Source organism: Lutra lutra, chromosome 5 (assembly GCF_902655055.1).
Source record: "Lutra lutra chromosome 5, mLutLut1.2, whole genome shotgun sequence".
Classification (NCBI taxonomy): Eukaryota; Metazoa; Chordata; class Mammalia; order Carnivora; family Mustelidae; genus Lutra; species Lutra lutra.
In genome coordinates, this window is record NC_062282.1 from 106,869,487 (window position 1) to 106,896,843 (window position 27,357).

General features: G+C 42.4%; 1 protein-coding gene across 2 annotated transcripts in view; it reads left to right on the forward strand.

Moving 5' to 3' along the window:
• The window catches only part of THBS4 (thrombospondin 4), a 144,569-nt gene that overhangs the window by 85,501 nt on the left and 31,711 nt on the right, over positions 1-27,357 (forward strand). Inside the window, exons 1-2 of one of the 2 annotated variants that reach the window (XM_047729544.1) lie at positions 15,661-15,968; positions 21,619-21,822. In XM_047729544.1, coding sequence (XP_047585500.1) covers positions 15,881-15,968; positions 21,619-21,822 — 292 coding nt within the window. In that variant the 5' untranslated portion in view covers positions 15,661-15,880. Of the gene's footprint in view, positions 1-15,660; positions 15,969-21,618; positions 21,823-27,357 lie in introns of those variants that run through there. The other variant, XM_047729545.1, reaches the window with a different exon arrangement.

The window sequence follows — 27,357 nt, forward strand, 5'->3', positions numbered from 1 at the left end:
AGGATCCAAAGCAAGAGGTGATATCCAGCAAAGGTGATAGATTTTTCCAGCAAACATGACTTCTGTCCCCAAGCTCATGTGACAGCAGTACCTAATAGGCATCAATATGGCTCGCAACAGATGTAGCAATGATCTCCAGCAGACATGACAATGGTCCCTGGCAGACGTGGTGGTATTTCCGGTAGAAGCATGAATGGTGCTCTATGGATGCAGCAGGACCCTTGGCGGCCGCAGCAGCATGAGGCTGGTTGAGACCAAGGGGTGCTGGGGCCCAGGGCTGTGGTATTGGCCATTGAGTGTTTGGAGGAAGAGAGGAAGAAAGTGGCCAACACCAGGGAGGAGTTGCTGGTATTCACTCAGGAACATGTGTAGGTATAGCCCAAGGTAGAGAAATGTGGGTATGAGGGAAGTGGAGAAGAGACTCTGAAGTGAACTAGAGTGAAGAAAATAGGCAAGGAGGTATGGCATATGCCTCTGTCAATTGGGATGCCCATAAGAGTCAAATGAAGACCTTCATTTACAGCACCGTATTTCAGTGAGGAAGTGGAGTGAATGCTGCACCAGGAGCCCGGAGCACTAGGTTTTCATTCCAGCCTACCCCTGACTCTCTCTGGAGAAGCACCTTCACCTCTTTGAACCTCAGCTTATCCATGTACAGAAAGGAGGGAAGAGAGTCACCCTTTCTGTAATGGTTTTATTTCATCACTAGCAGATTCAGATAAAGCCAAGGTCCTTCTAATACCCTTTTCCAGTTGAAATGTGTTATCTCCCGTGAACTTGGAAATGCCACCATTCTGGTAACTAATCTTTTCATGGGAATAGTACATCCTTTAAAATAATTAACGTTCGGTACTCAACCTTAGAACATTATCCAAATTTAGAGGAGAAAAGATGAAGCAAGGAAAAAGGTGTGACCCTATCATACTTCTTCTCTGGGGCATTCGAATACTCAGTAAGGGGATGGGGAAAGTTTTAGTTTCTTTAGCCCCAAGTTGGTGGCAGCAAAAGCTAAGTGAGAGTTGACTACGTCAGGTATGGACTTCCCTGAGGTGATCCAGGTATCCAGGCTGCTTCCTTGCCACCAAGGCAAATGATGCCCGTCTGGGGCTGGCATGCTTGGCCACAAGTAAGAGAACTTCGACAGAGGTCTACAAGTCCCTGGGGAGGATGTATTTTAAAGAGCTAAAGGTGGACTAACCTGAGGGCTGAGGGGTGGGCAACCAATACCTCTGTGAGATTTAGTAGGAGAGGTGAAGTCATCTTCTGGAGCTTATATCTCTATGCCTTCTCACACATATCCCCCCCTCGATAAGGAACCTCTGATAATCACGTGTTTCACTGGAACAACACCATCCTCGTCATTAGCAAAATGATTGCTGATTGTGGACATTCATGGAGAAGGTGTCTGAGGAGGTCAGGTGTCACAGGGAAGACTGGAAGACAGACTCGCAAAGAGAGTGTTCCTTTCCATGGTGAAATTGCCAGAGCCCAGGATCTGGAATTCAGTCTTAGACATATAGAAACTCTTCTCTTGTCAGTGTGTGAGGGAGGCTGGAGAATAATCAGCAGACTGTCAGTATTGTCATTAAAAGTCAAGGCGTCTTTTAGGAGGCTGACGTTCACATCAGCCTGGCATGCACATTCTTAGACAAACTGCAAGGAAGCCAATTTAACAGAAAGTTGTCTGGCAAGCAGCAAAGGTGCTGCTGAATGGGGTCAGCCTGTAATTACTGATGTATCCATTTCCACCGTGTGGCCTCCCTGCTTCTTGGACTAGAAAGGTTGTGTTCAGGGCCAGGACAGCACTTCCACAGACAGTACTCATATGTCCACTCCCAATTTTTGCCTCAATGACCCTTCCCGTGCCACCCATTTCCAAACACCAGTGTCTGACCGATTCCCTTTCTGACTGACACAGTCCTTCCATAAATGTGTTAAGATCTTTAATCAGGACAGGTCACACTCTGAGGTATGGCTGCACACTGGGTTGACCCATTACACGTGCTCAGCCGGTGAAAAGCTATTTCCTTTCATAGTCTAATTCTTGGGGTCACCCCATTGTTGCCCTCCTCCCATGTAACACCTACATTGTAGTCTTAAAATGTCGTTTTGTTTTATTTCATTTCCTTTTATTTTCTGTTCTTTTGAATGTCTCCACTGATTTTTTTGAGTGGGATTACTCTGAGAAAGGATTTATTTTTAGCATAAATCGAATCAAGTGAGATGAAATCTTATAACAAATTCCACTGCCATAATCAACTTCATTATATCAAGGGAGGGCAGGTTCTTTCCCTGCTATAATTTCTCTTTGAGGGACAAAACTATGTTCATAAATAGTGAAATAAAGATACATATATTATCACATTTAGAATTATTATCTCTAAAAGTAAAGTACTGACAATGTAAAGTAATAGGTTTTTCTTTTTCTTTTTCATAAGACTTGTCTTGTTGGTGTTTTGTAACCACTAGCAGCTACTAAAAACCCTAAGCCTGGATAAACTGCTTGTGATTCCAACCTTAGATGAACAGATTCAAAGGGGGTAGATTAACACATACTTCACTCCCAGTAACAAAGAATACCAAAGAACAGGCAACATAGTTGCTGCTTTCCAGATTTCAAGAATTCTATTTGCTTTAGTCACTTTTATTTATTGTCCCACTCAATTTTTTAAAAAGTTTTTTTTATTTATTTGACAGAGAGAGATCACAAGTAGGCAGAGAGGCAGGCAGAAAGAGAGAGAGGGAAGCAGGCTCCCTGCCAAGCAGAGAGCCTGATGTGGGGCTCAATCCCAGGACCCCGAGATCATGACCTGAGCCGAAGGCAGAGGTTCAACCCACTGAGCCACCCAGGCACCTCTGACCCACTCAATTTTATATCTATTTATTCCTACCTGATTTGTTCCACAAAGTATCTAAGATAGATGATAAGAACACAAGATCAAAGTTAGGATAATGAAAAATAAACTCAATGTTAGATCAAGTGCAAGGGGGTGCAAGATATATAAGATAGTAGTAGTTCCTGCATAATTATTAAAGTGGAGGTCAGTTTGGGCTGGGCTTCCTGGTGGCAAAAGGAAAAATGAAAATATAATAGATATGAAATTACCTATTACCCATACCCTTATACCCATTCCTAAAATAAACAAAGTGCTTTTATTGGCATTGAAGTGGAAAGAAAATTTTTATTTACATCTTTATATAAGAAAAACTCAGTTATAGGGATGACACCATCCCACAATACAGTTTGGTAACACAAAAACCAAAAGAATTCTGTGTTTTTTGAGGGTTTTGTTTTCCTTGTTCATTTTCTTCGTTTTACTAGAGCAATGCATCCTCTGTCTATTCTTCCAGATGTTAGCATACATTTTTTAAATATTTAATAACATCTAAGTTTAATCAGTATTTTTACCTGCTCCTGAGAAGTTCAAGGACATTATAAGACTCTATCAAATTATTTCCCTCCCAGCTTTATAGTATATGCTAGTTTGGTTCTATCTTGCTTTGTAATTCTACAAATGAAACATCATTGTTGTTGTTTTATATGACCAATGTTTATATTTATTTATTTATGAAAGTCTTTGTTTACCATCTCTTCTTGCATTTCAGACTTTCAATCTGACTTCATTTTTTCTGAATCTGAAGTATATCCTTCAGAATTTCATTTTGTAAGGATTTATACTCAGTTTTATTTGCCTTAAATGTCTTTATTTTGCTCTCATTCTTAAAAGAACTTTTCACTAATTATAGAGTTTGGGATTGATAATTCTTTTTTCAGCACGTTAAAGGTAATATTCCTTATCTTCTGGCTTCCACAGCGACTGTTGAAAACAGTGCTGTAATTTTAACTTTTATTCATTTGAGGTGATTTGTCTTTTATCTTTGGCTGCTCTTAAGATCTTCTCTTGGACCTCGGTGTTCTGAACTTTTGCTACCATGTGCCTGGGAGTGATTTTCTGCTTTTTTATCCTGTTGAGGATTTGTTGGGATTCTGTGGTTTAGAATCTTTCAAGAATTCTGAAAAATTCTCAGCCATTATCTCTTCAAACACTGTCACTTTTTCATTCTTTCTAATGTTTCCACCTAGAACTTCAATTAGACATATGGACTTTCTCACTGTATCCTCCTTTACTTGTAATTTCTCAAATTTCTTTTTAATATTGTTTTTCTGTGCTATATTCTGTATAATTTCTTTAGCTTTATCTCCTGCTTCACTGGTTATTTCTTAATATTGTCCAATATGTTGTTTAATCCATACATTGTTTTTAATTTCAATGATATTTTTCACTTCTAGGTCTATTTCAAATACACTTGGTGTTTTATTTAATACTTTTTGTGTGTTTCTTGTTCTTACTTTTAGGCTTCTCTTTTATTTCTTGAGGCATACTAAATGTACTAATTATATAGTTTGAAAGTCTATAAAAGTATAATTCTGTTCTCTTGTTGTTTCTGTTGATTCTCACTTATGATCCTTGTTTCTTTGAGTGTTTTGTAATTTTCTTTTTATTGTGGGCTTATATTCTTTGGAACATTATCTGTAGGAATTTTTTGAAAACTGGGTTAAAGTTCCTGTCCCCCAGAGAGAATTTCCTGTGACCTCAGTGACTACAGGCACTACCAGTTTTCTGAGTTTTTCACACTGTATATTAGCATGAATTTGGATCTACAGAACAATAAGGACCAATATCAGCTATGAAGCATTCATGATGAAAACATTTCACCTGAATCTAGTCGTGAGGAAAAAAACTGGTCAAACCCAGAAAAAACTGATCAAATAGAATATGACTGTTGGCCCAAATTCTTAAAAAAAAAAAGTCATTGTCACACATGTGAAAAAGAAAAGGGAGGTTATTCTTCTTAATTAAATAGAAAAAAAAACTAAAGAAACAGAATAATCAAATGCAATGCATTCACTTTAATCAACTTGTCTTTCTTTTTAAAGACATATTTGGGAGACAATATTAGAATACAAAGTATATATTAAATGATATTATGGAATTATCATTACTTCTCTTAGGTGAGATAATGATACAGTGATTATATAAGAAGATATCTTTGTTCTAGGAGATGCCTGTTCAAGTATTTAAGGGTAAAGTGTCCTGTGCTTATAACTTCATTTCAGTTGGTTCAAACAATAACCCCCAGGTGGTTATCTAAACACACACACACACACACACACACACACACACACACACACAGGTAGGTATAGGAAGAGAAACTGGTGATTCTAGGAGAACTATTGGTTGTGCTTTTCTCTGGACTTTTTTGTAGGTTTTTAAACATTCAAACTTTTAAATTTTGTGAGAAAAGGCAAAAACAAATAAACAAAAAAATCACATGAGGGAAGGCTCTAGCCACAAATTTTGAGGAGGAAGATTTTTCTTCCCTTCACAAGGGCCAACATGAAGACAGGCAAATCTCCTTGTTCCTCGCTTCTGGACAGAGGGCTTATTTCTAATCTTCTCTTACACGAAGGATGTAACCCCTTGAGGTCTCAGCTTTATCTGGAAGTGGGCGGCGGGGGGGGGGGGGGGGGGGGTCCTGTATTAGACTCTTTGCCCTAGGAAAGACAGGCTTTTTAAAATCCCTTCAACCTAGGAAGCTGATAAAACAGAAGTTCAGTATCCCAGGGTTTATCAGATACTCTCAGGGTAAAAGCTGATTTTCCTGCTCATCTACCTCCCAGGATTCATGCTTTAACTTTATATTTGGGCTCTGTGGATTTCTTGCTCTGTTGCAGCTGAGTAATTCATCTAATTTGTAAAATGTTTTCCACCCCACAGATGCCTGGGTGGCTCAGTCAGTTAAATATCTGTCTTCAGCTCAGGTCAGGATCCCAGGGTCCTGGGATTGAGGTGCCCATTGGGTTCCTTGCTCAGCAGGGAACCTGCTTCTTCCTCTGCCAGCCACTCTCCCTGTTTGTGCTCTCTGTCTCTCTCTCCCTCCCTATTTCTCTCTGACAAACAGATAAATAAAGTCTTCTAAAAAAATAAAATATTTTCCACCCCCAAGTTTTAATTGTTTTTACTAGGAGAATCATTTAGGACATCTTGTCAAATGATACTAGTAGAAACAGAAGTCTTCATGCAACAATATTTTAAATGAAAGGTATTGTTTTTCTCTCAATTCTTGTAGAGATTTAAATAGCAATTAAAGCCATAAGCACATTTTGGTGAAAAAATATGCCTTATCATATCATTATTATAAAGCCCCTGGCCTTAATACATAAATCCAGTATATTTACCTTTCATCTACCAGTTGAAAACATAGTTGTCTCAAAACAAAAGAGTACTCCATCAAGCCAATCTTTTCCCCTAAGTTATGAAGCTCATTTATTCAATTTATTGTAAAGTCATAATTCTACATTCTGTGCCCAAAAATGTATATGTGAAGAGAGGCTGGGTCATGAAAGAACACCTTCTCAGTGAGTCATAAACACCTTTCCTAACAACAGTGGAAACAGCCCTGTTGACAAGAGCAATACATCCCTTCTTTCATGCTTCATTTGTTTGCTTATATGAGGAGCAGGCTACTAAAGCCAATATCCCTCACATTTTCTTTTTAGTGTAGTAGACTTGGGAGCCCTGGACCAAGACACTCCAGGATGTCACACTTCCCTTAACACAAACCTCCAGTTAAGAACCAGGGTCAACCTCTCCCCTAAATGGCTAAGAAAGCTATCACCAGTTCCCTCAGTGGTGTGAACACCATCCTCAATGGATGAAGGGAAACATTTATTAAAGAAAATAGAGAAAGAAAAGAAAAGAAACATTATTCTGCAACAAGCCAACCTCAGAATCATAACATTCCATGATGTTCCATAGTCCCTGATTATAATAGAATAATTGTTCTCCAATGTCAGTTACATGGAGGTTGTGGATGGAGGCTCTTTTTATTCTGGGATCTTCCTTGGCCTGAACCAGCCCCCAAACTCTATTTCTCTGATCTGTGTGTTGGCCAACATATCTAGGCGTCCCTGTACGCACAGAGTCACTCAGGAGTAAGATTATTCTGTTTCTGTATATAGTAGCACAACCTCTTTGATAATCCTCCTCCCTGATTTTGGAGCTCCATTCTTGCCCTAGGTTACCAAAACAGCCAAAAGCATTAATTTTGCTTGTAGTCAGGGTAATTAACATATCCTCTCAATCCTGCTTTCCTTTTCTTCTTTTTACAAGAGGTTTGGGTGCCCTTTCCCTAGGAGGATGTGCTCTGCTGTTTAAAGATTGTCAAGGCAACCTACTGCTTCTCCAATTCCTCTCATTCAGGCTCAGGACAATAATAGATTAACTAACTCAGTGACAAACGAAAATACCTGAACCTCATCAAAGAAAGAAAGAAAAAAGAAAGAAAACATACTAATGAAACAACTATGTGCCAGGCACTAGGTCAAATGTTTATTCTTTCACCTAAACCGTGCCACTGGCATCTCCATTCACCTCGCAGCCGGTACCATTAACATCCCTATTTTAGGGTGACACTCCGGTCTCAGAGACAGAGCAACTGAATGGCTGCCCAAAGGCACACAGTCACGGTGATGGAGCCAGGAACAAAACCAGGCAGTGTGGCCACAGAGCCTGCTGCAGTCCTAGCCAGGACACTACCCCTGCTCGTTGGCACCAACTCTGCTCAGAAGTGTTTCAAATTCACATGTCTGGGATGTCTGCTTCAGATCTCGAGAGTCACAGCCCCAACCTAGGAATAAACAACCAGTACTGACTGAAAGCCACAATAGGCCAGCCACTGCCCTAGAGCTGCCTCTCCTACAGCTCTCAAGATCTGTGGCATTGCAGTTCCTGCTGAAGAAAAGAAACCCCACCCCACCCACACAGGAGCCCAAGGGAATTCCCAAACCATACCCCTGATAAGTGCTTAGGCCTGTGTGACTCCTCCAGGCCACTTCCCCAGAGTAGACATAGCATTCCTTCACGGTGCAGGCGAGGTCATCATATACTGTGCTGCTGACCTCGCCATTTTGGCAGTGGTCTTTAAGAAGTGTAGAGAAAGAAAAAGTAAATACTAGAAAAGAGTTTTTTGGTTTCAGATTATAGAGCATTTTCATATATAGTTAAATGAACACCAAGAAATTCATTCTTATGGCCTCACTTCACTTAATCTGCCCAGACAGCAGAGTTTAATGCGTTGGTCAGGTATTTCGGGCTCCCTGAGATAGCGCAGTAGAGTAGAAGGGGGCTGGGGCTGGGGCTGGGGTCAGAGACCTGAGAGTGACTCCAAGCTCTGGCATTTCCTTGGGAAGGTTATGCAACCTCCCAGACCTTTAGTTTTCTAGTCTTTACAGTGGGAATTATAACCATCCTACCTATCACACCTCATTGTGAAGATCGAGATCAAATATAGGAGCGACTTAATGAGATATTTAAGGTCGATCGCTATGATTATGTGGGGGTACTAAGGCTCTTCCACAGAAAAAAAGAGATGAGGTGTATGTGTGTGCTCATGCATGTACATGCACAGACATGTGAGCACGAACACGGACACAGTGCCGTGTATAAGTAAGCTGCGTTATGCAGATGAAGGTGAAAAAAAATTCGTCATAATGTCTCAGGAGAAGCTCTGATAGATTGTGCTAAGGCAAGCCTGCAGGCCTCTGATTTTAGCGGCTTAACTAGCGGGACAGCAGACCGTGCTGAAAGATTGCTGCTGTGACCAAGATACGAGGAACGACAGTCCTCAAACGACTGGCACGAAGCCACGCCTCCCGCGGCCCCTTCAGGGAGCTGCTTCGGAACTCCCTAGCTCCCCCTAGAGGGCGCCGCCGGAAATGAGCTCTCAAATTAGGGGCTGGGAGAGAGGGACGGATGTGGGGCGATGAAAGAGGCAGGTATGATGAAGGACATGGGACTCTCTGACAGGTGTTTTAAAAGGAATCAGCATTTAACAACCCCAGACACAATAAGCTTGTCCTTGAGGGACGCTTTGCTGCCTTCTCGTCTTTCCTTCCCATGCCCTCCTTCTCTTTTCTTGTTCCCCAGTTCCTCTGCTACTTTTGCTCACTTCTGGTGCTTTCTGGCACAGCTTTAACTTTACTGAATTGGTCAGGTCTATTTTCCTTTCCCGCTGGCCAATTTTTAAATGCAGCGGCCAGAATAATCATCACTAGGAATTAGATCCACACTCAGAACGACTTCTGGGAGGGGACATGCCAGAACCCCACAAGGAAATCTCTGAGAATTACGTTAAGTTGGAATTTCATTTTTAAATGACATGTAGGATGGAACACATGCTATATATCAGTGAAAGTCAATGTTCAAACGGAATAATAAAATATGTTTGCAGTTCACATCTCCCATAAGAGGAACCACATTTTCATTACCCATTTTTCAGGTTAGTGACCAAGTCCCTCCCGTTTCTCCTGAAACTGTTATAAAGTTGGTCCATTTTGATGCTGCTGGGAAAACACTATACCTAGAAAGAGGAGGGAGAGGAACAGTAGATTTAATATTTATTAGTTTGTGGTACTAGGCAGCAGGATGTAACTCGTGTCATGTCCCTCAACTCCTAGGTCTGAGCAGGATTGTAGAGTAAGGAATAGGGTATCAACAACAGGAGTCCATTAATATTTGCTTCTTCTTCCTTCCCACCCACCCCTCCTTTTTTGTCTCTGCTTAATAATTAAGCCTAACTTAATAGATAGGGTTTTTCAGAAAATGTATGATCTAAAACACTGCTTGGTAACTTTTTCTATAGAGGGCCACGGAGTAAAGACTTGAGGCCTTTGCAGGCCATAGGCGCTTTGTTGCAATGGCTCATCCTTGCAGTGATGTAACAAAAGCAGCCACAGATGAGTGAACACGACTGTGTTCCAATAAAACTTTATTTATAGCTTAAATTTTACATAATTTTCACATGTCAGAAATAATACTCTTCTTATTTTTTTTCCTATCCTTTAAAAAATGTAAAAACTCTGTTTGCTGAGATCAGAAGAACAGACAATGGACCAGTTTGCCAATTCCTGGCCCAGAACTTATTTATTAAGAGTATGCTTCCAATTAGACCTATCAAAGTTGAAGTTATCTTTTTTTTCCCTTCCACTTTTCCCTACGTTACTTTTTTCCCCACAGCCTCCTTCTTACTCTGATTTACCAATACCTCACTTCTCCTCTAGCTTTACTTGGTTTTTGGCACTATGAACCTCACAAGAGAATAAAGACCATTTGCCAAAGACCTCCCCACCCCACACCACCCGTAAGCACCCAGCACTGTGGTGAGCACTAACAAAATGGTAGACACAGACTCTGTGGCTGACCATGTTGATATCATCAGCTATCCATTGTCCTCTTTCGCTTCCTTCCTGGTACAGTCTACTCCCACAATAGATGCTGGACCCTAGTCATCACTTCCCACCCCTCCTGGTAGATAAGATGTGGGTATATCTGTGATCTACTCCTAGACAATTTTAAACCTGAGAAGTCTGTTTGGGTGCTCCTGAGAAAGGTTTTTTCCACTGGAAAAAGAGAGAAAGAGAGAGTGACAGCAAAAGTGAGAGAGACAAGAACAGAAGACTCATCTTCTTGCTTCCTACTTTTGCATCATATCATGTAAAGATATGACGTTTGGAGCTGCAGCAGCCATCTTGCAACTGTGAGGAAGGTCCAAAAGCTTTTTGGCACATGTAGAATACCTTCTCATTCTTCATGACCCAAATAAAAATCCATCTCTTCTAGGAACACTTTTCTAATTCTAACTACAAGTTACTTCAAGTATTTCCTTATTTCTTGGGACACCTGTGTATGATAGCCCTTGTCATATTTTTTATATCATCTGCTTCTCTGAGTAGACTATGAGCGGGAGAATAAGAACTGTGTTTTATTCATCTTTGCATGCCAATTGTCTAACAGTGCTAAGCACATTCTAGAAGACTCGAAGTAAATATTTTTTGAGTGAATTAGCGATGGACACATAGTAATTATTTGTTGCTTAACTGATCACATTAATGAGAAGAAACTCTAAGATTTCATATGCAATAGACAAATATTCTTTCCAATTCAACACTTTTGCCACTGACTAGATAGCAACACCCACATAATTTTAGAATTTGGAGTTGGAAGGGCACCTGGGTGGCTCAGCCTTCAGCTGAGGTCATGATCCTGAGGGTCCAGGATCAAGCCCTGTATCTGGCTTCCTGCTCAGCAGAGAGCCTGCTTCTCCCTGCCCCTCACCCCACTCATTCTCTCTCTCTCTTTCTCTTTCTCAAATAAATAAATAAAATCTTTAAAAAAAGAATTTGGAATTGGAAAAATTGTATGTATCTAGTCCAACTCCTTTATGAACTCATTAATTAGTGAGACTCATTAAGGCTCACAGTAATTAGCAGTACCAATTTTCCTGTTGACAGTTAACTAAAATCCTTCATATGTTTGTTCCTTTCGTTAGGTTAAACATGTACCCAAGGATTCCAGTGATACTATTTATTTGTGTACAAACCTTTTTTCTGTCCATAGGTAAACTTCAGTTTGGAGCAAATTATCCCTAATCCTAAACTCCTTACATCCAAATGAGTAGCATTTTAGCACTTTTTGCAGTTTTGCTTTATATCCTATTATTTTATTGCAATTTGTATCGTATTTTCTTAGCAAATATATTTAGACATCTGGCCCTAAAGTTGGTATTGTCTTGGTACAACAATCATTGTTATCACTTGACATTGAAGGAACTACCATGCGGATGGATTAATGTATTATTTAATGAAGGAAATAAGTTACTTTTTTTTTAATAATAATTATTATTTTTTATTTATTTGACAGACAGAGAGATCACAAGTAGGCAGAGAGGCAGGCAGAGAGAGAGGAGGAAGCAGGCTCCCCGCTGAGCAGAGAGCCCGATGTGGGGCTCGATCCCAGGACCCTGGGATCATGACCTGAGCCGAAGGCAGAGGCTTAACCCACTGAGCCACCCAGGCGCCCCAAGGAAATAAGTTACTTTAAGAAATGCTAGAGGCAGGGTGCTTGGGTGACGCAGTTGGCTAAACATCCAATTCTTGGTTTTAGCTCAGGTCATGATCTCAGGGTTGTGGGATCCAGTCCTGCTGATTGTGAAGTCTGCCTGAGACTCTGTCTCCCTCTCTCTCTGTCTCTTCTCCACACAGCCTCCCCCCCCCCGCCCCCAGGTGCGCGCTCTCTCTCTCTCTCTCAAATAAATAAATAAATCTTAAAAAAGAAGAAGAAGAAATGCTAGTTGTCAAAACTCTCTCTGGACTTCAAGTCGGGTAGACATAGTTATTTGTAGTAATGGTCCACATAACTGCATTTTTCTAAGGAATTTTTACACGGTATTTGGTAAAGTATATTAAAGAAGCTTAATGAGAGTTTTTTTAAATAATCTACTTAGACCCTTAGTGAGATTGAAAATGAGTGATTTTACACATTTGTTTTTTGCTTCACTAATCTTCAGCGCCGAAATTGCTGTCTTTTAAGTTCTGGGGAAAAAAAAAAAACAAACAAACCTGTTTACTTTTAACTGTACACTAATCTGAAGCCCCCTACTTATCAGTTCCTTATTTGTGCTAACTAGTTTCTAGAGAAGCTATTATCCTGTCGATTAATCAAGTACCTTCCTTTGTTATTAACATTAAACTGCATAGTAGCCCACAGTCTACATTTTCTGGGCCTGTGGCATAAATGTTATTACACATTAGGGTATAAACCATATTCCCTTTAAGCCATCTTTAAATGTTAATAATTATTTTCCATTTTCACTCCCTTCAAGAATTCAAGTGGAAAACTTAACCTAACTCATGATACTCTTATCCAAATATCAATTAACAAATATGTGTAAAACTTCTTAGTTGTGTCAGATAGCAATATGTAATAATGAGTAACTTCCCCACTACTAAGGAACACAGGAGCAGGAGCAGGATGACAGTGCCACATGTGCAACAGAAGGGTTTGGAAAAGTTTATTACCCGCATAAGGAGGCTTTCTGCCAAGAGCAGGATGGGCTCCCAAGCTGGTGTGAAGATGGCTTGGAAGAGCAGGGCAAGGACATTGTTTAGGGGATTTCGTGGTGGTCAAGGGGTGGGGCTGGGGTGAGGATTCCTGGGCGTGGTCTAGGGCTCCAACAGTTGGAACTTCCTGCCAGCACCAAAGGAAGGAGCACCCAGGCTTTCTTGTCAGCTAGCTCTGATGTGGGGCCAATGGGAAGGGGGAATGGTAGAGCTTGAAAGCTGTAAGCAAACATAAAACATGGAGTTATGCTCTGTATAAAACAGTTATAAATGGAAGGATACCTAGTTTATCAGCTACCTATTGCTACAATAATATTACATAACAATCTTAAAATCTTACGACATACAAAATAAACTTTTATTGTTCACACATCTGGAGTTGGCTACACAGCTCTGCCGATCTTGCCTGAACTCCTTCACCTGTCTGAATCAGCTGTCAGCTGATCTCAGGTGGCTATGCCCAGGATGACTGTGGTGACTAAGCTTTGCTCCGTGTCTCTCATCCTCCAGCAAGCTAGCACAGCCATGCTTTCACGACAAAGGCAGAAGTGAAAGAGTAAGCAAGCCCAATCACAATACTTTTGAAGCTTCTGAATATGGCATTTGTTTTTCTAATATGTGTGGGCCAAGGAAATTACATGGCCAAACCTAGAAGCATAATGGGAAAGCAAAAGATGTACAGATAGAAGAGCAAAGTATTGCGACAATTTTTGCAACCTACCACACAAATGGATTACTAACATATCACAACCTCTTATCCTACTTGACAGTGCTGAGAGAAGGAAATTCAATTCAACGAGCTACTCACTAGTACATGCTAGGCACTAGGAAATGGGGCTACAAAAAGAAATGAGACAGTGCTAAGAAGGTCACAGTCTGATATTGGAGAAAAATTAAACAATCCATTATTAAATTAAAATTCAGTGAAATAAGTGCAACAACAGATATTTTAATGAGGTGGCACAGACACGACACTGATTAACTCTTTCATTTCCTCTATCATTGATTTCATATCCAGTTTAATGGATTGTATTGTAATCACTGTCATCAAATTTCCTCTTGGTGTTGAAGACATAAAGAAAAAGCTGACTGAGATTCTCCAGTGAATGGCTTCCTCAAAAGTCAGGCTCTTTAGAAGCAAAACTAAATTGTAAGTACGCTAGACTAGCAGAAAGTCACTGGGTTCTCTTATTGATCCTTATACTTATTAGTCACTCAGGTTCAACCAAAATTTATTGTGTGCACCCCTGGGCAAGCTATTTTGCTGGGAATATTCTAAGAATTGGAGTTACCTAACAAAGATGACTAAATAAAGATGACTTTAAAAATAAGATCTGCCTCCAGATAACTTACAGTTTAGTCCTGCTGACTCCGAAGTCCTGCTTAAAGCAGAAGGTGGGAGCCTGGAGCTCCCTCTAACTCGGGCCATTGTTGGGGACACAGTTTGAAGATTTGAAGATTCTTCACTCGTGTCATTAGTACACAGTCACAAGGCCAGAAACACGTACACTTTGTCTCTACAGCACACTCTCATGTAGATAAATGGTGACCCATTCCACAGAGTGGCGTCAGTGTAATGGGACATTATATGAAGACAGACCTCAAGTGGAAGAGCTATGTTAAGATAGCTCACAAATCCCCAGGTCACTAGCTATGACCGGAATCATAACTGGTGAGGGTTATTCTAATACAGTTTGAAAATAAGATGTTGAGTTAATCTTCCAGCTTGGCAGATAAAACTCCAATATGAAATTTTTTGAGTCATGAAGATAGCATAGAAATGCTTTGCTGGATCTCCTCCAATACTCAAGATTTTCCAACAGGGAAACGTTTTGCCATTGTTCTGAAATATTTTTTCTTCTACTTAATCCACATTATTTCTAGGAGAACTCCCCTACCTCCTACTACCCAGCAAAAAGACCAATTCCTTATGTTCCTTCCCTCTCTTTCAGTATGTTCCCTACTGCCATACCTTTCCACTGTCACATGAAATCTTTAGGGAAGACAGAACAGAAGGGGGCAGGCAGAGTGGAAACTAGACTGAAAATAAATTTTCCATAAAGCACCACCGTCCTATCTAGAACAATTCCTTGGGATGTGTTTTATTTCCTTTAAAAACTCAAAGCTTTCAAACGTTCACTGTTCAGGTCTCAAAACTTGATGGGGGGAAAAAATACGCAACGTTTGAAGTACCCAAGAAAAGCTTGAAGAAATAAAAGAAATCAATTGCTCCCTGGACCACTTGAGGAAGCAGGCGTTCCTGGAGAGCCTTCAGGGTTCCTTCGCAAGGGAATCTACGACGGGTGTTTAAAAGCCTCTCCAAATTCTGCTCCTTTTAGAAAACAAAAGGAGTACTGGAGGTGGCGGGACTGACGGTGCCTAACCCTGGCGGGACAGGGTCACTTTGTTCCCCCTTTCGCTCCCCTCTTCCTCTCCATCTCTACCCCGTCCTGTGCGCCTATCGCAGCCCCGGCTTCCCGCTCCCCCAAAGCGCCTCGCCCGGCAGCGGCCGCTGACTGCGCCCAGCCCAGGTTCCGCTCGGCCGGGTCGGCTTCCCCACCCGGCACCCGGGCCTTTCCCCCCGCCGCCCACGCTCCCCGCTCCGGCCGCCCCCTCTGTTCCCGGCGAACCGGCTTCCCCGCCAAGGGGGCCGCCCCGGCCTCGGCCCTCCCCCGGCCCCGGCCCGCCAGACCATAAAGAGCCGGGCGGCCGCCGCTCAGCAGAGCCGCGAGCGCACTCAGCTCCGCGCGGCGTCCGGACGCGAGCACCGCCCCCGACGGCAGCCCGGGACGCCGCGCCCCGCACACGCCTCGAGCTCCCTCCACCTGCGCCGCCCGCGGGGCCCGACGGAGAGTGCGCCTCTGGGGACAGCGAGGCACTGTTGAGCTGCCTTCGCCCGCGGCTGCAGGAAGAGCCAACATGCTGGCCCCGCTCGCAGCCGCCTTCCTCCTGCTGCACCTGGCCCTGCCGCCGCGGCTGGGGGCCGGCGCCCAAGCCACCCCCCAGGGTAAGTGGGCTCGCGCCGGGACGGGGGGCGACGGTCCCCGGGTCCCTCCTTCGCGTTCCGCTTGAACGGCAGGAGGAGCCAACTCCATGCGCGCTGCTCGGGCCCTGGCACCTCTCCGTCCCTCTAGGGCCCGAGTCACAGCACTTTGTAACTGGACGCGGTGATTACAGTATAGCATTTTCTGAGTCCATTATCCAGCGATGAGACCAATTCCCTAAACGACAGCTTAGGGGATGCGGAACTTTTCAGTCTATGCGAAGAAGTGGGGTTCATTTCCGAGTTTACCGCCCTGCTCTAGACCTCTAACGGGTCCTGTCTGGAGTGGGGTGAAATCCAGGTTCTGTCTCCTGCGGCTCTCTCTGGCGGGCCATCCCCTCGCCCTTGGCCCCCTAAATTCTCCTACGCGGGAGTAATCTCCCCCCCCCCAGAAAGTCTGAGAGGGTCATCCCCCAGAAGGGCACAGCGTAATTCTGTTTGCCCCACCACTCGCTGTTTTCTGCTGTTTGTTTGGACCCCAAAGCCTCCTTTGGGAGTTGGCGTGATCTGATTCCTGAGATAAATAGAGCAGGAAGGACTGAGAAGTCTGTTTCTGTTATAGAGGTAAAGAATCGGAAAATACCCCAAAAAGACACCTGAATAATCTTCAAACCCCTTATTGAGATTGGGGTGAAGATAACTGTTGGGCAGAAGCACTTAAGCTTAAACTGATTTTTTTTTTTTTTTTGTAAAGGCCAAAAGGAAGAAATTATTTAAGTGAGAAAAGATCTTAGCACTCTAACTAGGCACTCAGTAATGACCTTCACCTGTTGATGTGTTCTCACTAATGAAATAAAGCTGGAAGAGTCACACCGGTCCAAGTAAACGTTGTTACTCCTCACAAAGCCAGAGTGAAAAATGCCTGTGAGGGAATTCTCAAATTCCTTTCCCTCCCATAGCAGTAGCCCCCCTTCTAAACTTTGCATTTCCCAAATAACCTCTTTTGATTTTTTTAGACCGGGCAACCAAATAGTGGTTTCAGGGGGTAATGTTCTGCATTTAGTTTGCCTTGAACTATTTGAAATGCTGTAACTTATCATCCTTGTGACGGCTCTTCTAGGAAGGTGAACAATGATTCCGTAGTTGTATACACTGTGAAATGGTCACCACCATAAATCAAGTTAACATCGGTCACCATACAGGATTACAAAAAATCATTTTCTTGCAATGAGAACTTTTGAGGTCTTCTCTCTCAGCAACTTCCACATAGACTATCCTATTATTGATTATAGTTATCACGCTGCACTTTTAATCCCTTTGAGTTATTTATTTTATAACTGACACCTTTCACCCATGGCCCCCATCCCAATATGTTCTCTATCTATGAGCTTGGGTGGTTGTTGTTGAAGATTCCACTTCTAAAGTAAAGTATTTGTCTTTGTGTGTCTCACTTATTTCACTTAACATAATGCCCTCAGGGTCCATCCATGTTGTCACAAATGGTGAGATTTCATTCCTTTTTATGGCTAAATGATATTTCATTATATACTTATACCACACCTTCTTTATCCGTTCACTGTTAATGGGCACTTGGGTTGTTTCCATCTCTTGGCGGTTGTAAATAATGCTGCAGTGGACATGAACCTGCATATATCTTTTTGAATTAGTGTTTTTGGGGTTTGGGTTTCATTTTTGGGTTTTTTTTTTTTAATAAATACCCATCAGTGGAATTGCTGGGTTGTATGTAGTTCTATTTTTAGTTTTTTGAGTATCCGCCACAATGTTTTCTGTAGTGGCTGCACCAATTTACATTCCCACCAACAGGGCACAAGAAGCCCCTTTGCTCTATGTTCTCACCCACATTTGTTATTTCTCTTTGATAATAGCCTTTCTAACAGGTGTGTGGTGGTTACTCGTTGTGGTTTTAATTTGCATTTTCATGATAATTACTGATGTCGAACACATTCTCATGTGCCTGTTGGCCACCTGTAGGTCTTCTTTGGATAAATGTCTGTTCAGGTCTTCTGCCCACTTGAAAATCAGATTGTTTGGTTTTTTTACTATTGAGTTGTTATCATTTCTTTATATATTTTTGGATATTAGTCACGTATCACATAGGATTTGTAAGTATTTTCTCTCATTTGTAGGTTATCTTTTCATTTTGTCCCTGGTTTCTTTTGCTGTGTAAAGCTTTTTTGATGTAGTCCCAATTAGTTATTGTTGCTTTTGTTGCCTTTGCTTTTTGATGTTAGAAAGGAAGCTTTTTAACGCAATTCAAAAGTCTTCTGGTTGAAGACATTATCTGGCAGTTTTGAATTTATGGGTATAATATTTGGTGTTATATGAATTCTTGACGTTTGAAGACACAACTTCATGGCGTGCTATGGTAGGGATTTTGCTGCTACTTAGAGCTGCCTGTTTAATGGGACTTGTAATCAGGCTATACTACCTAAATTACCCAGTTACTTTAGATGATGTAGATTATCAGATTAAGTCAAGTTTCTGATACATTCTTTTATTGAGTTAATTAGTCTTATAATCATCAGCTCAAGTGAATAATTTGCTTATATCCTTTCTCCTCTGACCTGCCTTGCTTGTCTTATTAGTATGTATTCAATTTTCATACCGCGATGGCTGGGCTGATTGGTAGTAGTAATTTCACCTCTAACACTAGAAGGTTGCTTAGATCCCGGCACTCCTACTAAAATGTAATAACATTAATAGAAAATTGTTGTGTCTCATTTCCTTTTCAAAACACTTTCCAAACTCATTACTGACTAATCCCAACTCTGCCCCTAGAGAGAGAAGCCAATGGATTAGATGAACCTTGCAGATTGAAATAGAGTAAATTTAGCTTGAGCTAAATTATGAACATAATCATAGATCAAGAATCAGGGATAGGAAGAGTTTAGTTTTAAATGCAATTCACATGCCTTAAACTCACATCTGCAGATTCCTTGTCCTGAATGGAACTTCTAGATCTACTGTCTCATTGTCCTCACTGCCCTGGTGGAAATGTAAAGCTTCCAGTTCTTTGGAAATTAAAAAATTCCGTTTCCCTTTTAGAGTACAGTAGGCAGTAGTATTCAAGTTTTGGGAGAATGTGGAGTACTGGAAGGAACATAACAGATTTTTTGCTTTCCAATACTTCTAGTATCAAATTCATTATTTTCTAAGACCCTAAGGACACAGAAAAGAAACAATACAGATCTAGTTTAAAGACGGATTGTCTTTTAAAGAGTAGACATTCTTGGGCGCCTGGGTGGCTCAGTGGGTTAAGCCTCTGCCTTCGGATCAGGTCATGATCTCAGGGTTCTGGGATCGAGTCCCGCATCGGGCTCTCTGCTCAGCAGGGAGCCTGTTTCCCTTCCTCTCTCTCTTCCTGCCTCTCTGCCTACTTGTGACCTCGCTCTGTCAAATAAATAAATAAAATCTTTAAAAAAAAATAAATAAATAAAAAATAAAAATAAAAAAAAAGAGTAGACATTTTTGAATAACTAGGTTTTTGCCTGTTTGTTTTATAACTTTTGTTTTTTTCCTACTGCAAACCCAACACCTGTTCATTGTAAAAATAAAAATTAAAAAATGGGTAAGCCAAAGAAAAGTAAATAAATGTATACTTATACAATCCAAAGAAAGCTACTATTCATGTTAGCATTCTGTTGTTCCGTCTCTGAAGTCTTTTTATTTGCGGGGGTGCCTGAGTAGTTCAGTTGGCTAAGTGTTTGCCTTGGGCTCAGGTCATGGTCTCAGGTCCCTGGGATTGAGCCCCACATGGGGCTCCTTGCTCACTGGGGAGTCTGTTTCTCCTTCTGCCTGCTGTTCCCCCTGCTTGTGTGTGAGGTCTCTCTGATAGATAATACAATCTTTAAAAATTATTAGACAGTTGTATTAGATATTAGACAGTTTTATGGGTATTTACCCCCCAAATACAGATGTAATGAAAAAAAGGGCCATATGTACCCCAATCTTCATAGCTGCAATGACCACAATCACCAAACTGTGGAAAGAGCCAAGATGCCCTTCAACAGACGAATGGATAAAGAAGATGTGGTCCATGTATACAATGGAGTATTATGCCTCCATCAGAAAACATGAATACCCAACTTTTGTATCAACATGGATGGGATTGGAGGAGATTATGCTGAGTGAAATAAATCAAGCAGAGAGAGTCCATTATCACATGGTTTCACTTACTTTTGGAACATAAGGAATAACACGGAGGACATTAGGAGGAGGATAGGAAAAGTGAATTGGGGGAAATCGGAGGGGGAGATGAAGCATGAGAGACTGTGGACTCTGAGAAAAAACTGGGGTTTTGGAGGGGAGGGGGGTAGGGGATGTGCAAGCCTGGTGGTAGGTACTAAGGAGGGCATGTTTTGCATGGAGCACTGAGTGTGGTGCATAAAAAATGAATCTTGGAACGTAAAATAAAAATTATTAGACAGTGTTAGAGGCTAAAGTTCCTGCAGGCTTAGAATTGTTCAAATAATATTTGTATAAACCAACAAATACTAAGTAACTTCTAGTATTGCCCATTTGGCCTTTGCCTTTAAAATAACTCTGGGTGCGCCTGGGTGGCTCAGTGGGTTAAGCCTCTGCCTTCAGCTCGGGTCATGGTCTCAGGGTCCTGGGATCGAGCCCCCGCATCTCTGCTCCGCAGGGAGCCTGCTTTCTCCCTTCTCTCTCTGCCTGCCTCTCTGCCTGCTTGTGATCTCATTGTTGTGTCTCATTTCCTTTTCCTTTAAATAAATTTTCCTTTAAATAAATAAAATCTTAAAAAAAATAACTCTGGATGTTTACTCTTAGAGTTTGCATAAATACGACAAAGCTTGGAAGTACTGCTATCTTAAAAGCAATTTATAAAAACACAAGTTCGGATTCTAGTTTTTGTAGACCGCCTCTATCAGTCAGGTTACAGTTAAGAAAGAGAAACCCCATCGTTTTGTTCTTATGTCAGGATTATTATTATTATTATTTTTTTTTTTAAGTAAGCCCTATGCCCAACGTGGGGCTCGAACTCACAACGCCGAGATCAGGAGTTGTGTACTCCACTGACTGGGCCAGCCAGGTGCCCCTGCATCAGGAATTTTAACAGGAAAATAATAGAGAACTGTAAATGCATAAAGGGAACCACTTGGGTCTAACAGAGGCAGCAAATCATTTTGTGGACAAACTGTGTTCTGCCACAGCCATGCTTTCTTCTGCATTCTCTGTATTATTTATCACTGCCCAGGAAAGTACAGTTGTCTCTGGTACACCAGGTACATGAGGGACCCTAAGGCAGACATCCACTGCTTGGGGACATAAGAGAAACTGTGACTTGTGTGTTCTCACCTGTCCTCTTTGTTCTCTAAGCCAGTAGTAAGCTTTTCCTAGTGGGCATTTTCAGAGCCACTTCTTCAGCCAAATGCAATTTAGGGTTTGCAAATTTAGTCTTCTCCTGGTCTCCTAGTCATGACCTAGTGAGGAGAATTGTGTTATACTTTTTTCTGGTTCACATGTCCCATCACTATAAGAGTGATAAGAAAGAATGGGTGATTTTAGCCCTGTGAAAAAATAACCGTGTTTGTTGAGATTACTTAGATCTTGCTGTCAAACCGTGCCCCCTCAAAAAACCAGATTTGTCTGAAACTTCTTTCACTGATGATCCCCTTCTCCCTGTTCTCCCCAGTCTTTGACCTTCTCCCATCCTCTAGCCAGAGGCTGAACCCAGCTGTTCTGCAGCCAATCCTGACAGACCCCACCCTGAATGAGGTCTACGTGATTGCCACCTTCAAGCTGCACACGAAAAGTTCAGCTACCATCTTTGGCCTTTACTCTTCAACAGACAACAGCAAATACTTGGAATTCACCGTGATGGGACGCTTGAACAAAGGTAAGCACGTTTGCAGAGATCATTTTCTTAAGAATCATCTTTTCCTATTCCAGCATTTGGGGTCGACTTGTCTTAAAATGCTTCCCTCCTACAATTTTATTTTCATTCGTCCCTCATTTCAGTTTTCAGTACCAAGTTCTTCTTATTGTACATTGACCTGTTTGGGGAGGGCGAGTTGATATATGGCGTGAGAATGAAGAATTGGTTAGGGCCAAGATGCCCGTCCACCTGTTATTCGGGATCCAGTTTGGGAAAGAACAGGACCCAGGACCTTTAGGCCACCGTCTTAGTTTGGGATGTTAGAGTAAATATTACAAACTGGGTGGCTCAAACAGCAGACATTGATTTCTCACAGTACCGGAGTCTGAGAAGTCCAAGATCAAGGTGCCGGCAGATTTGTTTCTGGAGCAAGCCTGAGTGCTGTCACCCTCCTGCTCTGTCCTCACAGGGCCTTTCCTCCCTGAGCAAGAAAGTGGAGAGAGGGAGCCGTCTGTCTTCCTTTCCTTATAAGGATACAAATGCCATCCTGAGGGTCCCACCCTCGTGACCTAATTTAAACCTAGTAACTTCCCAAAGACCCACTTCCTAATACCACCACATGGAAGGTTGGGGCTTCAACACATAAATTGGGAGGGAGGGAGGGACACAAACATGCAGCCTAGAGTAGCCTCCCACCCCAATCTTCTGTTCCCTTGGGAGCATGTGGCTTAGCAGACCTCGCTCCCAGCTCTGCAAGCACTCTCCTGGACATGATGGGGAAAATACACTTGTCAGTGCACTGAATGAACAGCTCTCCTTTCCATCTGTTTGGTGCCAATTTACACAGGTCTGACACCTGTTTGGTTGCTTGCTCTCAGATGTTCCACTCTCAGCATAAGTTACTATGAATACTAAGAAGTGGCTCGCAGAGAGAAAGGTCACTATTTTTTCATCTCTTTCCCCTCCATCCGTGCCCTGAGGACACCACCTGTTACTGCTTATTGAGGAATGTGACAGATATGTGTTCCTGCTGCCGCGTGCTTTTAATAAAAGAAAGGAAGGAGGACCGGTGCTTCTGGCGAGATTTCATGTTTATTTCAGCTTGCTTCACTCGCACTGCGTCAGACTATCAGATTCCAATTGTGATTGAACACTCACATTTTCAGGCGTTAGGAGCTGGAAGAAATTCCTCATTCTTAGCTTTTGTGAGACTCCAGAGTTGACAGCAAGAAGGAATGGGATATTAACCCCTTGGTGTGTCAATCCAACATCCCCCTTCCCTCGCCCCCTCCCCAACTCCGCCTCCGTCTGTACCTCAGGCTCCTCAGGGGATGTGGTGAGGTCTTCAGTAGTGAAGGGAGTCTGGGGACATGGCTCAGGGATGGTCTAAGCACTCCTGCGCCCTTTGCCCCATCCGTAGCCCCAATGGAAGGTGACTTCACTTCTCTCTCTGCCTTGACTCAGCCCCATTTGCTTCTCATCCCTGAAAGACCTGCTCATGCCCCACTAACAGGCTATTCTGTTTGTGGTCTATAAAAACCACCCTTCTTTATCCAAAGGTCAGTAGCTTCTCACAGAATTGTATTTTTAGATGCATTGGAAGATTTTCGTTTAGCTCACCCAGCTTAGTGGCCAAAGGGCCCTCTGTAGAGTGAAAACCCCAGCATCTCACTGTTCACCCTCAGTGAATCACCCTCTCGGTTTTGAAATTGGCCAGTATGTGTGAGCCTATTGTGGAAGAATCTGTTGCCCGGAAAAGTAAGGCAGGAACTTCCCGGAACTGACTGTTTCTGTTTGCTCTATGTGGGCAGAGGTAACGCTAGATGGGAGTGGAGGGGTCGGGGTGTTGATGTTTCCTTTGGATAACCATCAGTCATAGGATTGGTCTGTAAATACCAGCTAATCTCCATGTTGATGAACACCTCTGTACCCTCCAACCTTGGAAAAGATAAATAGCTTTTAGAATTCTTTTTTTTTTTCTTGTTTTAGTGGATTCAAGTTTAATGTCGCTTATAAGTGCATATTAGCTTCTATAAGTCAAACCATAATCATAATTGAAAATTAGAACAGTTGGGTAGTAATATTTCCAGTAATAATGCAAATATTCAAGTGATCTGAATTGTGTATAAACAATTACATACTAGATACTTATTATCAGTATATTCATGCTGATACTATGAATATATAAAATAAAACAATGAACAGCATTTCCTGAACACGTATTTAGAAAACATACTTTCTTTTTTTTTAAAGATTTTATTTATTTATTTGACACACAGAGATTACAAGTAGGCAGAGAGGCAGGCAGAGAGAGAAGAGGAAGCAGGCTCCTAGTTGAGCAGAGAGCCTGACGCAGGGCTCTTGATCCCAAGACCCTGAGATCATGACCTGAGCCGAAGGCAGAGACTTAACCCACTGAGCCACCCAGGCACCCATAGAAAACAAACTTTTTAAATAAGAAACAAAATCTTGGGGCACCTGGGTGGCTCAGACAGTTAAGTATACAACTCTTGATCTCTGTTCAGGTTTTGATCTGAAGATTGTGAGTTCAAGTCCTTGTTGGTCTCCGTGCTGGACAAAGACTCTTCTCGAAGTAGCCTCTTCTCAACTTATTCGTGTACTTTGCTCTATCAGTCCTCGGGGTAATTGCTTGAGTATTCAGAATGATTCAGTAGTCATCCAGCTGTGCTCAAGGGAGGAGCAAGACTTGGGTCCTCCTACCATGCTGGCGTCTTAGCTCCCCTGACTCTGCAGTGTCCTCCCTTGAGAATTAATGGTGAGATGCCAGAAACACATCCAAGTTGAGATATTCATCACCTTAAACCATGATCCAAGGCAGTCCGGCCAATGCTCTTCAAGCAGGGACCCCACAAGTGGCAGATCTGGGGAGACCCCGTCCTTCCTCCTCTGCAGTGAGCCTTGCGGGAGCACACTGCAGGAATCTGCTGAGTTTGGAGACTCCAAACAGGGCTGTGTGCCAGAGATAGAAATGCTCAGTCACAGGCCCAGTGAGCTCAGAGTGCACCCGGCCAGAGACCAGGGAGGTGGGAATGATTGCCGGCTTTTCTCTGATGTCATGCTTAGGAGTGGGGACTCGAGCTCTCGGCTCCTACAGGGCCAGAGACTCAAAGGCCTCCATCTTCATTCCCATCCACCCTTAGAATTCTTTTTATTTTTTTAAAGACTTTATTTATTTGACAGACAGAGATCACAAGCAGACAGAGAGGCAGGCAGAGAGAGCGAGGAGGAAGCAAGCTCCCCGCTGAGCAGAGAGTCCCATGCAGGGCTCGATCCCATGACCCTGGGATCATGACCTGAGCTGAAGGCAGAGGCTTTAACCACTAGGCACTTAGAATTCTTTTTGTAAATATTTTCTAACAGAATCCAGTAGTCAACATTCTCAGAAAACAAAGAGCAATTTATACCAGAGTTTGGAGAGTTGAAGAATTTGACATAGAGAAGTTTCACTGGAGCAATAGGAAAAAATACAGAGATTTGCCAGCACTGGTGGATCTGAAGATTCTAGGAAGGAGAGGCAGCCATTCTGATGTGAACAAGGAGAACTCACTGGGGCCATTAGCTCCCGGAAAGGGTGGGGCATGTGGTTGTGACTCCTCATTGATGTGTTCAGCAGTGAGGGCCTGACATAATTGGAGGGGGGTGGGGGAGAATCCTCCTCCCAGAAGGTGAGCCCCAGTCATTGTCTAGAGCCCTAGATGCTTCCTACAGTAAACCCAAGTGGATTCCATGAAGACCGTGAAGCACAGGTTTGCTGCTGAGCTCTCTGCTTCTGCTCTCACGCTTCCCGTGGCTGCCTCAATACTGTTGATAAGCATAACTTGAAACAAATTATGCCTGACAGCAGAGACGTTTAATGACTTCCCATTCTAAACTGAATAAGGTACAAATGTCCTTGCTGGGCAGTCATGACTTTCTGCTGCATGACCCCCAACAACCTTTCCAATGTATCCCTCCTTCCAACCCTGCATGTAGCCTGCACTTGAGCCGGGTGTACTAGTTACCATTCCCTGGGCCCACCCATGCTATCTGTCCTTCTCCATCCATTTACCCTCCCCACTGGGGCATTTCCTGCACTGTCTTCGGTTGCCCAATCCTACAGATGCAAGACCCATCTCCTATTCCTTCTGACATCTTTTATCATAGAACTTTGTCCTGTAGAAGGTGCTAACCTTAGCTTGCCTTGTACTTGAATTACCTGTAGGTCTTCTCTCTAGTACGTTGTAAGCTCCATCAAAGCAGGCGCTGAGCCTCCCTTAGCTCATGTCTGTGTCTGTCACAGCACTTAGCACAGTGCCTCGTAGATAGGAGTAGCTCATGGGCAAATTGAATAGAATAAATGAAGGCTGAGAAGAGTAGCCTTGTTTAAGAAGACATGAGATGAGGTATTGTGCAAGTTCCAGAAGTGCACAATGTCTGGCATGTGGTAGGTCTGGCTTGAATTCATTAAAGAATTAATAAATTTTGAAGACCATTTAGATGAGGTTATAAAGGAAATACGGTATTTCTGGTACAAATGATCTATCAGTTGTTAGTAATACAGGTGGTAGAATCTTGATAGAAATAAGCATTCTGCAGAAACCACCTGGCTGGACAGAAGATCTGGGTGATGCTTTTCTTGTATCTAGCATAGGGCAACTTTCCAGTTAGTATTTTGAGTTTGAGCCACAGTTAAAAATTTTAACAGCTGTGTCCCCACGAATATGTCTCTAAATTGCTTAGCCCTGGTTTATTGTCTCTAGAGTGGGGGTGATAATAGCTACCTCACGGGTTGATTGCAAGAACTGAATTATATAAAGTATAATTTTTTTTAGACTGCAAAGCTCAATAAAAATTTGAGGTTCTTCCATAAGCTTCTATAAGGTAGGTAGACAGAAAGAGGGAGAGAGAAAGATCTCTACTTTTTCGACAACTCTCCTCAAGATGATTTGGCAAACTCTTGACTTGCCCTGATAAGGCCTTCACCTTTCAGAAAAAGCAAACGAGGGACGCCTGGGTGGCTCAGTTGGTTAAGCCACTGCCTTCAGCTCATGTCATGATCCCAGGGTCCTGGGATCAAGTCTTGCATGGGGCTCCCTGCTCAGCTGGGTGTCTTTTTCTCCCTCACCCTCTGCCCTTCCTCACTCTCATGCACATGTTCTCTCTCTCAAATAAATAAAAATCTTAAAAAAAAAAAAAGAGAGAGAGAGAAAGCAAATAAGAACTGCTTTTTTTAGTCTTAATTTGATTAAGAGGAACAACTTGGTGCTGTGTGCCAGAGATAGAAAGGGAACCCCAAGAATTTGCAGTAATGACTGCAGACAGTCAAGCTCCTTAGCCTAAGGATAGGATGTGTCAAATAGACTAATGGTTCACAGGGAAGCCTGTGGGCTAGAGAGAAATACAGTATGAGAGAGAGAGAAGGGTTTCAAAATTAGAATTCTGAACCCAGTACTGATGGTGGATAATGAGGTGTGTCAGACATTAATATTTATGGAGCCCTTATAATGTACCAGGACTGTGCTGAGGGCTCAACACTCATTTTCTTTTTAATCTTCA